Genomic DNA, 17,439 nt, shown 5'->3' on the forward strand with positions numbered 1-17,439 from the left:
ATTATTAAATACGTTTTCTGCCTTTAACCCAATGAAATCAGGGACCCAGCGTGACCCTGACCAGGATGAAGGTAAATGAATGAATGTTCTTGATTTCCGGCAACTAAACTTAGGGATACTGCATTATCAGATACACTATATAGCCAATTGTATGTGGACACCTCTCTTAATTATTGTGTTTAGGTGTTATGGCCACACCCACTGGTACGAGGTATATAAACTCAATGATTTAACATTATCTTCATGCTTTAAACTTTGTGGAATCAGTTTTTGGGCAGGTGTATTCCTGTTCCGGCATAAAACCTAATTAATTAGCCTTGAAATTAACTGGACCGGTGATTGCAAGCTGTTTTTACTGAATGGGCACAAATTCCCAAAGACATGGTAAAAATGTTGGTAAAAAGAAACCTTTCCAGAAGGGTGGAGGCTGAGATAGCTGTGAAGGGGTGGAGGAAACTATTAATGGAGCCACGGCGGGCATGGCTGCACCAGTCGGTGGGCACACCACTTAGGGTTCCCTGTCTGTCTATTTTTTAGGACGGACTTGTCATAGACGGCTGGGGCAGCTTGTCATGACGTGGCATCATTATTTCTGTGGGGTTTTTATTTCTTACTTCTTTTATATTAATTCATCCATTTCTTTATTTGTGGCCTTTTAGTCACAGCACTGTTCTACCTTGAGTAAATATGTGCACAATAGGAACAAAGAATGAAGGATTGTTTGAGAACTGATGAGCTGGTGTGGTCGGGGATGATGAGATGAATAAATTGAGCTACTTACTGTCCTCCGAACAACTGCATACCAAGCAGAGCAAACACCACGATGAAGAGGAAGAGAAGAAAGAGTAAGCTTATGATGGATTTCATAGAGTTCAGCAAAGACACCACCAGGTTCCTTAAGGACGCCCAGTACCTGAATGAGAAAAATAAAAAGGAATATTTAATATTAGTTTTACATTTATAACAGCTTTTAGCTTTTTTATAGAAATGACCATCACTGCAGACACTGCACTTAAAATTCCTGACAACAACAGTTAAGACCACTCAGCAGTTGTTATGACAGGTTTATGACATTTTATGTCAGTGTAATAATAAAGCGGCGGCTCAGTGGCACATTGTGTAGCATTGTCGCCTTACAGCAAGAAGGGCCTGTGTTCAATTCTCTTTGTGGAAAGAGGTCCTTTCTGTGTGGAGTTTGCATGTTCTCCCTGTGACCATTGGTTTTTGTCTCACAAGTCCAAAGATAAGCAGTCAGGCCAATTGGAGCTGAAACTGCCCTAGGTGTGATTGGAGCCTGTTATAGCTACAGTAGGACTCAACAAGCTCATGTTCAGGTGTCCACATACTTTATAGTGTGCATATACTCTAACTGAACACTTTATTAGGTCAACTTATTAGGTGTTTTTATAAGCTACACCTACAATACAGATGAGATCTGTGGGTACAACATTTATCATTCAAATGGGATGCCTATAGGTCCCAAACTGAAAGGGATGACAAAATTTACAGAGCAACGGATTGGCTACAGTCAGTAAGTGTATACCCATAATGTTTATATGTATTGTGGGAGGAGCTTAGACAATAATAAATGAATGTACATACCAGATATTTGTACCTAATAATGTGATTAATGATATATAATGAGTGTATACTATTAAGTACTTTAAATAAGTGTCAAAGAACCTGAGGATGCATTTAAAACAGTTAAAGACTCGGACAGGGGGGACAGGAGGGACGCAAGACTCACTTGGTGACTTTGAAGATCCTCAATAACCTGAGAGCTCGCAACACACTGATCCCAAATGAGGTCCCTGGCTGGATCAACGCCCAGAGCACCTCAAAAATGCTGCCACATATAACCTGTCACACACACACACACACACACATTAATAACAGCAAGCAGCAACAGCAAATGTCCTAAATTACAGGAAAGACCTTTATTTTCCTCTCACTGCAATATAGGCAGGTCAAATAAATGTATAAATAAATAAAATCTTATTAAATAAAGAGCAGGACTTACAATGCAGTCGAAGCAGTTAAATGAGGAGTGAAAGTAGGGCCTGGTCCCCAGTCCGTACATCTTAATGCACATCTCTGACATGAAAATGCCAAGGAAAATAAACTCTGCATAATCTAAATAGGTGCAAAACAAGAAGAAAGAGAGAGATCGAGTTAAAATGCATTAATCACGACCTTTATATAATGAGAAAACTGTCAACTGTGATGCCGGGCTTGATCCGGTGAAAAATTGGTAAATAATAACAGCCTTTTGGAGTGCTTTAATAATTCATTAGGCATATTTATAATTTGTTAAAAAAAACTGTATAAAAATAATAACATGAACACGCTTGTGCATCGGTGCCACTTACAAAGAAAATCGGAGAGCAAATCGGGCTGGTCGTAATGCACCACAGCCACACACAGTGTGTTCAGGCCCACCAAGCATAACACAGTCCAGTAGAAGGCCTGCGTCTTTACAACATGCCGGATGAAGAAGCGCAGTCGTCGTTCCTTTTTCCGAAAGGACGAGCCCTCCAGCTTGGAGCTTTTGAGACTGGCACGGGCAAATGGAGACCCTGAGAAGGAGAGAGAAGCCAAAAATTACTAATGTGTACATAGTGAGGAATTAATAATTAAATCGTGTATGTTGGTAAATAAACTGCTGACGTATCGCTGAATTTAAGCATCGCAGACAGTTGTGTGTTAACTAAGACGTGGCTTAGTCTTTTATTTACAATTCACACTCACTGATATTCATTTAATGCTGTGCAATTCCACTCCATCAAAACATGATAGCTGCAAAGCTTTTCCACACCAGACTTCTGTTCTGACATTTGTCTCTGGTTTTTGTACAACAATTAGCCATAATTAGAAGCAACATACTTGTCTTCTACTTCATCATCACTTATTCTGGTGGCCCTGCCATTGACATTCATGTCTGCGTAGATGTCTGACCACCCTCAGTGGTGGGCTGTCTGCGCTACTTGAGCGCTTAGTTTTTTTATGGTAATACAGTGCTCTTCATTACATATAATATTATAAGTATCAAAATTTCATTAAATGTCTATAAAAAGCATCATGCAAAACATCATGAGCTCTAAGCTGCACTGGGGAAAAGCTTGGAGGTCCAAAGAGTCCATAGGTAGTAATAGGACATCCAGAAAAATATAAAAACAAACAACACGTCCAGCGTATGTATTCATGCATCTTTAAGACTCCACAAAAAGCTTAATATAACTTTGCATACTGTTTAACCAGCATTTTGCTAAATGTGTCTGTATAAAGTATATATACTGTACTATATGAGCTATATATATTACAGTCGTTCTGCAATGACTTTATTATGACTATATGATAGCCAAAGATTCAGAATAATGAAGTACTGGTGAAAAATTTGCACACAGTGCATTATACATAAATACATGTGTTCTATTTTTATTAAGCATACATAATATTTAATTATTGGTGTAAGTTTTCAGGACTATTTTTATCCTTTTTGTAATATGTGGTTACTTCTAATAACAATGGCACATCTGTTTTTACAAAGTATACATGCTATATTAACTACACTGTATATACTATAGGTGTCCTGCATTTGTGAGAGATTCTGACCTAAAGCAAGGTCCCCGTCTCCCTCTTCCGGGTTAAGCAGATCATTCTTGCTCTTCTTGAGAGTAGGTCTTCTCCTTGATCCTACAAGGTAACACAGTTCAAACACAGATCAAAAACTCAGGATTTTATTCTTTATAAATGACACCAGTGTGGGCACAATACTGTATAAGCCTGCAATCATAATCATTTATCCATGGCATGTATTAATAGTAAAGTCATATGAAGGAGTAAACAGATCAAGTGTCTTTGCATTAGGTCAAACTAGTCGCACGGTAGAAGATAAAATATCACTTCCTCAGCAAAGCCAACATGCTACAGAAATCCGTTCACCTTCACATGTGCGGAAGTACAGACCTGTAAAGAGAAGAGGGAATAACAGAGGGAGGAAGGCATTGCTTTCAGACACGTACCGTCAAAGGGCATCCGGTCATCACCGTCGTTGTCCTCATCAGCCAGGATCACTTCCTCTAAACAGATTAAATCAACAAAATCCAATAAAAACATTGCACACGATTTATTTCATTAGTATCTAAGGTCTTTAGTGTGTTTTTCACAGCCTAAAACAATAATGTGGACAGTAACACGTCTCTGAAACTGCTGCAGGATTGCACGTCTGATTTTTATTGTACAGCATTAATATTCTGAACTGAACAGTGATGCCTGCCTGGCCCCTGTGTGTCATTTCATCTGGTCAGTGCTGGACAATGTTTGCTGTTTGCTGTTAAAAACAATAGTAATAATAGAGTTCCGATACCAAACTGTTCCTGGTTTTTGTGAAGTGAATAAATGACCCAACCTCACATTAAAATTTGATGAGCTGTGCTTATAAGCTGTACGTTTTAATTAAATGTAGGTAATTGCGCACCTGCTTTACAGATCCACTCCAGATATCCATTCAGCTCTCTCTCGATCTGCTGCTGTCGCCTCAGCTTCAGAAACTCGCTTCTGTTCTCCACCCGCTCTCTCTCTTTAGCAAACTCACTGTGAGGCGCACACAGCGAATGTGAATGTGAAATACAAAGCAAGGTTACGCTGAATATAGAACCTTTAGTAAGATTTACTGATAATGAGCTTGTGTGGTGTAATGCTAAGAGCTGCAGCGCCTGAGTTCCATGGGTTAGAATCCAAATACAGAAGGCTTACAGATTATGAACCTAGACTATGGAGGGACACATGTCAGTGCACCCTTGGTGCTGGTCCTAAGCCTGGATAAACGGAAGGGTTGCACAAAGAGGGGCATCAGGCCTGTTTATTATACTACAACTATTCATTATATAAAACTTGAAGCCTAGTGGTTAAGGTACTGGGCTAGTAATTAGAAGGTCGCAAGCCCCACAACTGTCAGGTTGCTGCTGTTGGACCCTTAAGCAAGACCCTTAACCCTGTATTTATCAGACTGTATACCGTAACTTTACTGTAAGTACAGCCAAAGATGTAAATGTAAAGCCCTAAACTAAGGCAACTTAACTAAACTTCTATCAGTCAACTTACAAGGTCTTAACAACTCATGACAGCATAAAACATCTGCCATGACGTGTCTACAGCATGGTTATGTCAATGTTGTGAGGTAATACACACACACACACACATACAAACACACACAGTGGAGCTAAAGCTCTTACCCAGACAGTACACCCAGTACCAGGTTGAGCATGAAAAAGGAGCCGATAATGATGAGGGGAACAAAGTACATCCAGTTCCATGCGCTCCCAGAAGCATCGTTACTCTGAGAAAACACACAAAGACACAAAGTCGCGCGCTTCATCTCAGACTGCACGAGAACGGTGAAATAATTATTGCAATTATTACAAAATATAGTGGATGTACAGCACTTGATTTAAAAAAATAGAAGAAAGTTAAGAATTAAATAGCTAGTTAAACACAAGAAGGAAATCATGGGCATCATATTCATTTTTAATAAATTAACCATAATTAATTAACCATATCCAATTACCCGATTTGTATTTCCAGCTCTACTGCTGCACCTTCACTCCTGACAGAGGAGGTCCCTAACACAATGAGTGCTGCAGCCAACCACTTCTTTTCACCTGCACTAAGCAGGTTCATATGTTCATATATATCGCACGCAGAGAGAGATGCGCACCGATCCCCTTTATCCTTTGTCTCAATCTGCAGGTACCATCAGTCAGCCAGTAGAGATCGTAATTGCAGAAGATATGAGGAATCCCTACGGCCCTTCCACTCTCAGACGAGCAAATCATTACAACCTGTGTAGGCACCTGACTGGCTATTAGCAAATAAGATTAGAATAAACCCCAATCTAATGTTAGCTATCTACCTAGCTCAAGCTACCAGAGAGGTCTCCAAATCTCAAAGATCCAAAATACTGCACCTTTAAAGTAATAAAGAACAGTATGGGTTCCCTACCACAGGAAGTCTGGTACTGGGTACTGGTCTGTCAAAAACGATGTGGACTACTGACCAGTTTATGTCATGTATAAGGTTGTGAAGCTTGCTTTGAAGAATCAGAGCTTAACAGACATCTGATGGTCTTGTGTTAGATCAGATAGCATTTATAATATAACTGGGTTGTATTAATATTTATATTATTTTAAACTGGATCTGTAGGTACAAGAAACATGCAGCTTTTTATTCCTTTTTCACTGGCAGCCCACTTTTACTGACCAGATTAAGCTGCATAGCGGATGGTGTGTTAATCCCCCCTGTCATGCCATATGCTCCTCTGCAATTCTGTATTTCATTGTTAACATTTAAAAAATGACCAAAATCGAGTAATAAAATGTTTCCTATTTTTAACTGACCGACAGAACCTGTTTTCACATAAATCTCATCTTCCTGCATTCGACTGTATTCTATTCTGTCGTGTGTCCAGACATGATATAAGGGTCACGTGAGGCCCAGTCAGTGGACTAGAGCATGCCCACCTTACATCTACAGCTTTTGGCAGATTCAATGAGCTGCAGATGGCACAAAAGACTGGGCATCACTGTGGGAAACTGGCTGCCATCTTGTGTAGTACTGCTTCACTGGATACCTCCTGAGAGGCAAAAGGTAGAAGATGGACTCGGCTTAAAAATATAGTGGCACTAAAAAAACTGGAACCATCGGCCAGTTTTTAATAGGATCAGAAATGTCGCTGGCTTTTTATGGTTCTACTCTATATGGTGCTCCCAATAATCCCAGAAAATTTTAACTGGTTTGAGGTCTTTTTACTGGCCAGTCTCAGTGTCCAGAATTTACTACTTAAGAACTAGGTGTGGGCACCATTCACCCGGTTCTTCATACTCAAAAAACAGAGCCTGAGTTTGATTCCTCAGCTGGACGACCAGGGCCAATTCTGTGTTGAATTTGCATGTTCTCCCTGTGTCCCTGTGGGTTTCTTCCGGATGCTCCGGTTTCCTCCCACAAGTCCAAAAACATGCAGTCAAACCAATTAGAGCTACTAAAATTACCCTAATTTGACTAGCAACCTGTTTGTGGTGTTTTCACCCAAGGAATTAGGAGTTTGCATGTTCTCCCTGTGTCCATGTGGATTATCTTCCCATAACTCCCATTTTTAGATTTTAGATTGGTGGCACAGTGGGCACCGCTGTCGCCTCACAGCAAGAAGTGGCTGGGTTCAATTCCCTGGAGTGGTAGCAAGGGTCCTTTCTGTGTATGGTTTGCATGTTCTCCCTGTGTCCATGTGGATTATCTTCCCGTAACTCCCAGTTACTACTGGGATTTTGGATTGGTGGCCTAGTGGGCACCCAGAAGCAGCTGGGTTCAAATGGGCTAATAGAAATTTCTCAACGTGTGGGAGTGTGTGTAAATGTGTGTGTGTGTGTGTGTGTGTGTGTGTGTGTTGACCTGTGATGGACTAGCAACCTGTCCAGAATAATTCCTGCCTTTCACCCAATGACCCACCGTGATCCTGACCAGGATAAAGTGGTGGTGCAGACAATGAACAGATGAATGAATTAACATGAAAAATATAAAAATACAGACAGTTCATATCCTGAGTCCTTCTCTATTTTCATCCACCCCCAGGTCCATTAAAAGTAAATGTCCCCCTTCTATTCCCTTCCTTTTTTGGCAATAGCTGGTCGTGCATCTCTGTCACACTTTTCAGCTCCATGTCTGGGATTTCTGAAAGCATTCGTATGTACTGCAGCATTTCTGACTATTAAATTTTCATTGTCTTCTTCGTCAGCAGCTGTAAGAATAGCAGCAGCCGAACACGGACCACAGATAAAAATAGAGTCTGGTTCATGAGGTCTGACAGAGATGAACACAGAGGAAAGAGAGAAATGTAGAGGAAACAGGGGAAGTGAATTATAATAAAAAGATAAAATAATATAATGTAGGAAGATTGGGGACGGGCTGAAAATGACGTGGGACAATACTAAAGTTATTATTGTCTGCATTTATCAGTCCCACTTTACCAGGATCTGGGAGCATATTATTGTAATTGTTATGGGCAAACGTGCTAGATTTTATAGTGGTTTATGCGTCCGGGTTACTGGTGCAGGTTTGTGTTATTTAGCACTGAGTACTCAAAGTCAAGCAATTTTTTGTGTGATACCTCCCTCTGCAGGCAATCTGTATTTGATTTAGAAGATGTGTTAAGACCACATTATTTTATAAACAAAATTATGTTGTTTAATTAAAATCGTTGTTTAATTATTTATTAGGCCATAATGGAAGGCAGGAACAGACCCCAGACAGAACATCAGTTTACTGCAGAGCATAACTAAGTGTTTTAAATCTGTTCTCAGACTTTTTCAACCATTTTTAATCATTATAAAAATAGTCACGGCAACATCATTAAGAGACGTGTGCGTTCGATTCTTCGGACTGGTAGCCAGGGTCCTTTCTGTGTGGGTTTCGTCCCACAGTACAAGGACATGCAGCCAGGCCAACTGAAGATACAAGAAACTGCTCAACGTGTGGGAGTGTGTGTAAATGTGTGTGTTGCGCTGTGATGGACAGGCGACCTGTTCAGAACGTTTCCAGCCTTTCACCCAATGACCCACCATGACCCTGACCAGGATAAACAGGTAGTTAAACAGACAGTGAATGAATGAATGTATGGTTGTATTTGAACTATGTAAAAGGTATATAAATACAAGCATCTAATTTTAAATTCCAGTGTAGCTCGCCAGCCCACCACCTGTCCAGATACAGGTTTGAATCTCAGCAGTGCTATGTCCTTAATTTCCTTCGGGATTAATAAAGTATCTATCTATCTATCTATCTATCTATCTATCTATCTATCTATCTATCTATCTATCTATCTATCTATCTATCTATCTATCTATCCATCTATCCATCCATCCATCCATCCATCCATCCATCCATCCATCCATCCATCCATCCATCCATCCATCCATCCATCCATTTAGCCATCCATTTAGCCATGATTGGCTATGTCTGAAGTAAAGATGGACGAGAAGCCTTGCACCTAGTGTTTCCCAATGGAACAGGACCCACCCAAACCCCAAACAGGATAAAGCAGTTGATGAAAATAAAATGAAAATAAGAATTAATCCTGTCACATTCCCTTCATATCTTATTAGCACTAAGCTGCAACCCAGCTGCTGTTAAGTAGTAACAAGAAAACCAGGGCAGTGTTAGTCATAAACCGCCCTGAATGGACAGGCTGGTCCTCAGAGATAAGAGCACGAGCGCTGCTGGTGCTGATGCACCTTCGTTTTTTATTTGGGGAGGAAAAGAGCTGCAGATTTTGCTGACTGTATATTTGCAGATATCCACAGAATGCAGATTAAGGGTTTACCACCTCACCAGCATGTGCTTTATGTTGTATTTCTGAAGATGTTGCACAGGGCTGTGGCCTTATTGACACTAAAGATGTTTGGGAACTAAAATGACCATGTCAGTGGGAAAAGTTTGTAAGAAAAATTGCAATTTTACCCTTTTTTTATTATTAATATTTATCTATGGATGAACAATAATGCTGTTGTCTTACATAGTAGAGGAGATCAGTCCAACCCTCCATGGTGATGCACTGGAAGACGGTGAGCACGGCGAACAGGATGTTGTCGAACTGTGTGATGCCGTAGTTTGGTCCGAGCCAGTATCTTGTACAGGTTGTGCCATTCGGACAGAGGCGAGAGGGGAGCTCGGTTCCACATGGAAACTCTTCCCGAATTTCATCTACCAGAAACAGAGATACACACACGTCATCAGATCACATATAAAGTCAGAATAAAAAATTATACTATATTAATCATTCTATAATTATATCCCAATACTTTCCATTAATTGTAAAATATACTGTATTATAAAGTTATATAATGTATAAATTATATCATATATAAGTTATACATATACTATACAGTATGTACCACAAGCAAAGGGACTCACTAGTGATGTCATCGAAGCAGGTAGTGTGAAATTTGCCAATGTAGAACTCAAGGCCGATGATAGCAAACATGAGAATGGCAAAGAAGAGCAGCAAACCAATTTGTAGCAGAGGGATCATGGCCTTCATGATGGACTTGAGCACCACCTGCAGGCCTGGAGCACAAACACGCGTAAGTAAGTACAAAAATCCTAAAAAACCCTAAATGCTTAGATCTTAATCTTAATAGGATTGTTCTGGATCTGAATCATTAAACCATTCAAATTTGAATCTCGAACCAAAAGCTCACCTGTGTACTAATGTGAAGTAAGTTTCCTTGCAGTTTTCTAGGATTTTGTAATACAATTTTAAAGTTTAAGTGATTTACGAGACTAAATCCCTTAGAAACAAAACATATGCACACTTTCATTTTGGGTTTCAAAAAGACTGTGTGTCTTTTATGTAGATATTTACGTTTGCAGCATTAAGCAGATATTTTTTATTCAAAGTGACATACAATTATGACTGAATTGAGGGCTGAGCAATTGAGGGTTAAGCAGCGGCTTGGCAATAGCGGGGCTTGAACTGGCAACCTTCAGTTTACTTGTGTGGTACTTTAATCACTGAGCTACCACTGTACCTATGGATCTTGTGATTTGTTGCTGCTTAGTTTTGCTGCTATACTTTTTGCAATTATGCACTTTAGATCAACATAAGCTGCTGCAGTTCTTGTGCAATACTGTAAAATGTAAATACTTTTCACTTAATTATTTATTCTACTTTTATACTTATCTTAGTTTATTCTTATTTCATTTATGTCGCACACACCGAGGCCTGGGTAACTGTATTTCGTTCTATCATGTACGTGGTTGAATGACAATAAAGCTGAGTCTGAGTCTGTAAATTGTTTGCATCTTAAACAATAGTACCATGCTCATCCTGATGCATGGTACTAAATTCCATCAAAAACTGATCAGTCAGAAATAAGGTCCTCATGCACCATATGTTTAATCTAAAGCAGGATTTCTCAACCTTTTTGCACCATGGACAGGTTTCATATAAGATATCATTTCATGGACGGGCGGGGAAGGGGGGCAATTTAATAATATTGCCCACAAATTACGTAAAATTAGCTTTTTTTACTGCAACGAGACGCTGCTCCCACCTAGGGATGACAATAACACCCGAAATAGAAGCGGTGAAAACTGCTTTTCTAGCGATCTCTAATTATTCATTCTTTCTGTGCGGCCCGGTAATAATTAGTCCACGGACTGGTACCGGTCCACGGCCTGGTGGTTGGGGACCACTGATCTAAAGTACAGAACCTGTGTATAACTGTAGACTCACATCTCTGCTTTATTTTTAAAATGGTACTAAGGTTGAATTCTATGATTTAAAGACTATAGCTAAAGTTGGGCCTTTAAAACCCAGTAATGCAGAAACAACTTGTCCATGCATTACAAACAAAATTGATAAGTGTATGAATGAACTGTAATGAACTGTGTTCTGACATTATTTACTGACAATAACAGAAGGAAGTGACAGAAGGGCAGGTACTGCTTTCACTTTCCAGCTCCCTACATCCACCCAGTCGTGATACTTACTGGGAATCCCTGATACCAGCTTAAGAGGTCGCAACACTCTTACAGCACGCAGGGTCCTCAAGTCAAAGTCCGAGCCCACTGTAGAGAGAATTCTGGAGAGGAAAGAGAAAGAAACTAAACATCTGCAGGGTAAATGTGAACCCTAAATGTACCTGTAACATATTTTAGTTACACTGTGAGCTGTCGCTTGTATTTAAAAAGCTTTTATTAAGCAAGTACAAGAGACAGTGAGTTTGTTAGCTGAGTCAAGGGTACCAGTATGAAACATAGAGAAAACCAGCCTCCAAGATTAAGAAAATAACTTTTGCATTTTATATCAAGCAAGTTACAGTTTGTCATAATTAAAATGTGTTTATGTGATTTCATTTGGATAATGTTCAAATCAGGAAAGCACCAGCCTGGAAAACCTGGAAAACAACTACAAAAATGGGTAGCACGAAGGGCCATGGTTTGATTCCCGTTCTGTCTGGAGTTCGCATGTTCTCCCTTTGTTCATGTGGGTTTCCTTGTACAAGTCCAAAAATATGCGGTCATGCTAATTGGAGCTACTTGAAATTGAAAGTGTGAGTGTGTGTGTCTGCACTGTGAAGGACTGGCGACCTGTCCGGGGTGTTTCTTGCCCTTAGACCCTGATCAGGATAAAGCAGACTGAATTTCTGTCAACTTATATGTACAAATGTTTAAATAATGTTTGATATTTCTCAATAAAAAGCTGTGTAATGACTACAGTCAGTAACAGACATGCTTTTCTGGGGCTGAATATCAAATTACAGTCTACTGGACACTTAGAGCACAAGGTAGGGTGTGTGGCGCCATCACATGATAGTCTGTGTAAGAGAGCATGTGCAATAATTCAGTCAACAGAAGCATAAATGACTGACCTTTAAATGTGTATTTATTTATTTATTTCTATATGAGGTGGAATGAAAAGATATGCAATAATAGACTGATGTTTTTGCACTGTGATATACAGTGATATTCAATACTGACGGTGGATGTTGTTGGCAGAAGGAGCAATAATTACAGAACAGCACGTTCTGTACGATGCCATACACGAGAGCACGGTCCACACACAGAGCTCAAACCAAACACACACCGTTGTTTTAATTAATATCAATAAATCAATCAGAAATGTGAGCACAGACGATCCAGATAACAGCCTAGAGTAAAAGGACAGAGCAGGAAAGAGCTGCAGCCGGACACCTTGGTGCAGTGGGTAGGACGGAAGGGGAAATTTTGGAGAAGTGAGATGAAGGCAGGAAGTGAGATATGAACAGAGAGGGGTGAAGCTGAATGGGACCATGCAGAAGCGCTGACGAGGCACACTTTATCCCCACCTTCCTCGTTTTCTATTTTTAGAGATGCAGTTTAGGTGCCAACACCTCTGTCGGCTCTACCTGATTTATGCAGGTCTCTTACCCACTCTCTCTCTCTCTCTCTCTCTCTCTCTCTCTCTCTCTCTCTCTCTCTCTCTCACACACACACACACACACACACACACTAAAGGGAATAATGAGAGGAGTGAGCAGCATGAATGGCAGTTTAGGAATAAGTCAGTGGCAGAGAGAAGGCAGGAGTTATAAACAGAAACACTGCATCGATCAGCAGGAAACGCAGCTACAAATGCACTCCAACACACACACACACACACACACACACACACACACACACTTTGCATTACTGTATTTGTGGAAAATGTTTACTGTCTTGTGTTATACTGTAAATAATAATAATGCTATATGCCAACACCGATACATCTGAGTGCTTGGACTTGTTGGAGGAAGCCGGAGCACCCGGAGGAAACCCACACAGATACAGGGAGAACATGCAAACTCCACACAGAAAGAACCCTGGCCACCCGGTCGGGGAAGTGAACTCAGACCCTTTGTGCTGTGAGATGACAATGCTCTACTGTACCACCATGCCACCCTGTATTTATGCATAATAATTTGATTATTAATAAATTCCTTGCATATAATAATAAATAATAATAATAATAATAATAACAGTAGTAGTAGTAGTAGTAGTAGTAGTGTAGTTGTTTCTTATTTCATGCTTTAATATTTTTATTTTGGTTTATCATTCTATATCTATATCTGAAAACCACTGACAATATTTAAATTAAAAATATTGTAGTTTTATTTCATTTGTTTTAGTTTGTTTTGTTCACATTTATAATTACATGATTATTAATTATTATTATTAAACAGAATGTTTATTTTTTTTATTTAATTTGAGCTTTATTTAGTTAAATTTTTAATCCATACAAATTCAAATACAGGTGTTTATTTTATTAATAATAATAATAATAATAACACATGGGGCAGGACGGTGGCTTGGTGGGTAGCACTGTCACCTCACAGCAAGAGGGTCCTGGGTTCGATCCCCAGGTGGGGCGGTCCGGGTCCTTTCTGTGTGGAGTTTGCATGTTCTCCTCGTGTCTGTGTGGGTTTCCTCCGGGAGCGCCGGTTTCCTCAGACAGTCCAAAAACATGCAGTCAGGTTGCCCTATGTATGTGTGTGTGTGTGTGTGTGTGTCTGCCCTGCAATGGACTGGCGACCCGTCCAGGGTGTTACTGTGTGCCTTGCGCCCATTGAAAGCTAAGATAGGCTCCAGTGAGTGAGTAATAACACATAATTATATACAATAATAATAATGTAGTGGTTTCTTATTTCATGGTTTAATATTTTTATTTCTTAGTTTATCATTCTATATCTACATTTACCACTAATAAATATTTAAATTAAATTACATTTAATAGTTTATTTGTTTTAGTCAGTTTTGTTTTACATTTATAATTACATGATTATTAATTATTATTATTAATTATTATTTCTTTTATTTCATTTTAGGTTTATTTCATTCCACACAAATTCAACTACAGGTATTTATTTTAATAATAATAATAATAAAACATAATTATATACAAAATGACGTAATAAAACGATCAGAAACATAAACCTAAATGATCCCTCGGTTCAGGAACTGATGCGAGAGTCTTCCAGGCTGGTGCACTACCTCCTGCATTTCTATGGCAACCAGTGATTTCTCATTCACACCGTTTCTACGGTTACTGGCCCTGTTCTCATTCATAACAGTTGCCATGACGACAACCTTCTTCCGCCATTGATAGAACGGCAGCGTTGCTGCACTAACAGGGCCGGAGGAGGAGTTTGCTTTATTGATTGATTCTTTGTCACAGAGCCTTTTGAGTTCCGAAATCTAAATCAGACTGGTACATTTACAATGCAACACACACACACACACACACACACACACACACACAAATATTTCGACAGATCAGAGAATTTATGTATCACTTTAATAAACACCGCAGTGCTGATTGCCACAAGTAGACATAAGAACGTCAATAAAAGTCATTTAAGTAAACATGCTGTGATGGTTTGTGAGGATTTAGTTTGTGTACCTGCTTTTTATCGTGCTGTACGTTAAATTACTCATTCTACGTCTTTTTAGGTGTTGTTCTATTTTATCTGCACCCGCATTTAGACATATTTACTTAAGGGCTGGAATGGTGGCACAGATTATAAATAAACTGAGTGCTACACAGGTCCTTAGTCCCTGTGTTCGTGTGGTGTTTCTTTCCTTTTATATTACACCCCCATATTTTTATTTTGTAGGGACAGAATATGTATACTTAGCAAAGAAAACTGCTTCTGTGTGTAAGCTGAGTAAGTGAATGTGTGAGTGTGTGGTGCTCAGTGATAGACTGGCACTAAATACCACAAACCAGAGTTGAAAAAAGCAAATAATAAAAATAAATATAATGAATTAAACTTAAATATATAAATAAGGTTGGTATAGTGGGTAGCCTTGTCGCCTCACAGCAAGAAGACCTTGGATTTGATTCCCTGTTTGGGTGGCCAGGGTCCTTTCTGTGTAGAGTTTGCATGTTCTCTACGTGTCTGTGTGGGTTTCCAAAGACATGAAGTCAGGCTAATTGGAGCTACTGCAAATTGCAAATGTGTGTGTGTATATATGCCCTTTAATGGACTGGTGACCTGACCCTGGTGTTCCTTATGCATTCTTTTGCCTAAGGCATCACACCCACTGCGATCCTGACCAGGATAAAGTGGTTGTAAAACAGACAATGAATGAATGGTGTTTACTGGAGGGTTAAGAGTTCAAGCCCCACTAAGCTGCCACTGTTGAACCCTTGACTGGATAAATCTGTGAAGAACTGTGAGTAAAACTAACAATTATTTATTTCATTTTAAGTCACTTGAACAAAACTGCATGTTCCTTTAAAAGCTTTTTTTGCAGCGCCAGCATTTTGTTGCAGTCTAAATGAAGCAGGCGTTTCAGTGCGCGATCAAAATCTGCTCAGTATCTGTGGTCTAATAGATTATGAAACAGACATCCATAGAATACCATCGATGTTACATAATCTCTGTATAATTACTGTATATCTACATACATACTGCATGTTAATATTTAAATATTAAAAAAGATGCCGTGTATGTGTGGGTGTGTGTCCATGTGTCTGCATGTGTGTGTTGTGTGTTCTATCAAAGCACCAGGGCAGAGGTGCTGAGAGGGGGCCCAAATCATTTCATCTTCAAAAAGCTCCAAAGCTGAAAGGAACATCCGCCATTTACCTCCACACACCAAAGAGAGGGGCACAGAGAAGGGCTGAGCGAGAGAGAGAGAGAGAGAGAGAGATGCGTATGGTACAAGGTGCATGTAGGCACGAGCGAGAGTGAGAGAGTGTGTGCAAGAGAAAGAGAGAGCGCGAGTGCGAGAGAGATTCACCAGCTCTGTTTCAAGGCTGCACTGGATGATCGATCATCTGCAGCAGTAAAAAAACAGGTTACTGCAGCAGCTCCTGCACACTCATTCGCTTGCTCGTCCTCTCTCTCTCTCTCTCTCTCTTGCCACCATTTTTCCCAACCTATTACTTCTCCAGTTGCATCGGTTGCCTCCCTCTCCGTGCCTTTTCTCCCCACTCGTCTTTCTATTAGCACTACTTGTCATTTCCAGCTCAGCCTACTATATCTTTATACCTACGTACATCCTCCAGGTCTGTGTTCAAGCTGTCCTCCTATACAGCCATGATATCATGCACATCACACAGTGCGCTGACGCCGGTGTGCTTATGTGCCTTCAAATCACACAAACGAAGCATTTCAGATCAGGCATCCCACCACGCTCAGCTCGACTGGCACAATGACACATTAACACCGAGAAAATGGCTGCAGCAGCCGAGGCAGACCTGCAGAGGCAGCGCTCCGTTCCTTCTCTGCAGCTGTCTCACACACACACACACACACACACACACACACACACACACACACACAACCTGACCTACTTACACACGCCTTACACACACAGCCTGAGCGGTAAGTACACCTATGCACCATGCACCACACACACCCCACGATTAAACCATATAAGTTTCCTCAAGCCTCTGTTTACAAAAACAGCCATTCAGTCATTGGCTACATATCAAAATCTATACTACAGTATTTATGACATTTATTTATTTATTAGGATTTTAATGTCATGTTTTACACTTTTGGTTACACTTATGACAGAAACGGTAGTTACTCACTACACAAGATTCATCAGTTCATGTCAACTCAATGACATTAATGTCATGGACAATTTAGTATCTCCAGTTCACCTCACTTGGACATCTTAGGACTATGGGAGGGAATCCACACAGACATGGTGAGAACATGCAAACCACCCCACCTGGGGATCGGACCCAGGACCTTCTTGCTGTGAGGCGACAGTGAGACCCACTGAGCCACCGTGCCACCCGTATTTATGACATGGCACAACACTAAATACGTTGTCTTAAATGCTTTCATTAATGTATTTTATTAAAGCAATTTATTAAAAGGACTCATGAATAACAAACTGCGGGATTAATGC

At 40.1% G+C, this 17,439-nt stretch overlaps 1 protein-coding gene across 15 annotated transcripts in view; it reads right to left on the reverse strand.

The window, feature by feature from the left end:
* The window catches only part of cacna1aa (calcium channel, voltage-dependent, P/Q type, alpha 1A subunit, a), a 94,316-nt gene that overhangs the window by 57,986 nt on the left and 18,891 nt on the right, over nucleotides 1-17,439 (reverse strand). For all 15 annotated transcript variants that reach the window (XM_062984892.1, XM_062984893.1, XM_062984887.1 and 12 more), the window contains exons 4-14: nucleotides 11,542-11,633; nucleotides 9,961-10,113; nucleotides 9,563-9,750; nucleotides 5,235-5,338; nucleotides 4,478-4,593; nucleotides 4,023-4,079; nucleotides 3,613-3,693; nucleotides 2,370-2,576; nucleotides 2,021-2,133; nucleotides 1,748-1,860; nucleotides 782-913 (exon numbers count right to left, since the gene is read on the reverse strand). In XM_062984892.1, coding sequence (XP_062840962.1) covers nucleotides 782-913; nucleotides 1,748-1,860; nucleotides 2,021-2,133; nucleotides 2,370-2,576; nucleotides 3,613-3,693; nucleotides 4,023-4,079; nucleotides 4,478-4,593; nucleotides 5,235-5,338; nucleotides 9,563-9,750; nucleotides 9,961-10,113; nucleotides 11,542-11,633 — 1,356 coding nt within the window. The remainder of the gene's footprint in view (nucleotides 1-781; nucleotides 914-1,747; nucleotides 1,861-2,020; nucleotides 2,134-2,369; nucleotides 2,577-3,612; nucleotides 3,694-4,022; nucleotides 4,080-4,477; nucleotides 4,594-5,234; nucleotides 5,339-9,562; nucleotides 9,751-9,960; nucleotides 10,114-11,541; nucleotides 11,634-17,439) is intronic.

The sequence above is a fragment of the Trichomycterus rosablanca genome, chromosome 22, assembly GCF_030014385.1.
Source record: "Trichomycterus rosablanca isolate fTriRos1 chromosome 22, fTriRos1.hap1, whole genome shotgun sequence".
NCBI classification, from domain to species: domain Eukaryota; kingdom Metazoa; phylum Chordata; class Actinopteri; order Siluriformes; family Trichomycteridae; genus Trichomycterus; species Trichomycterus rosablanca.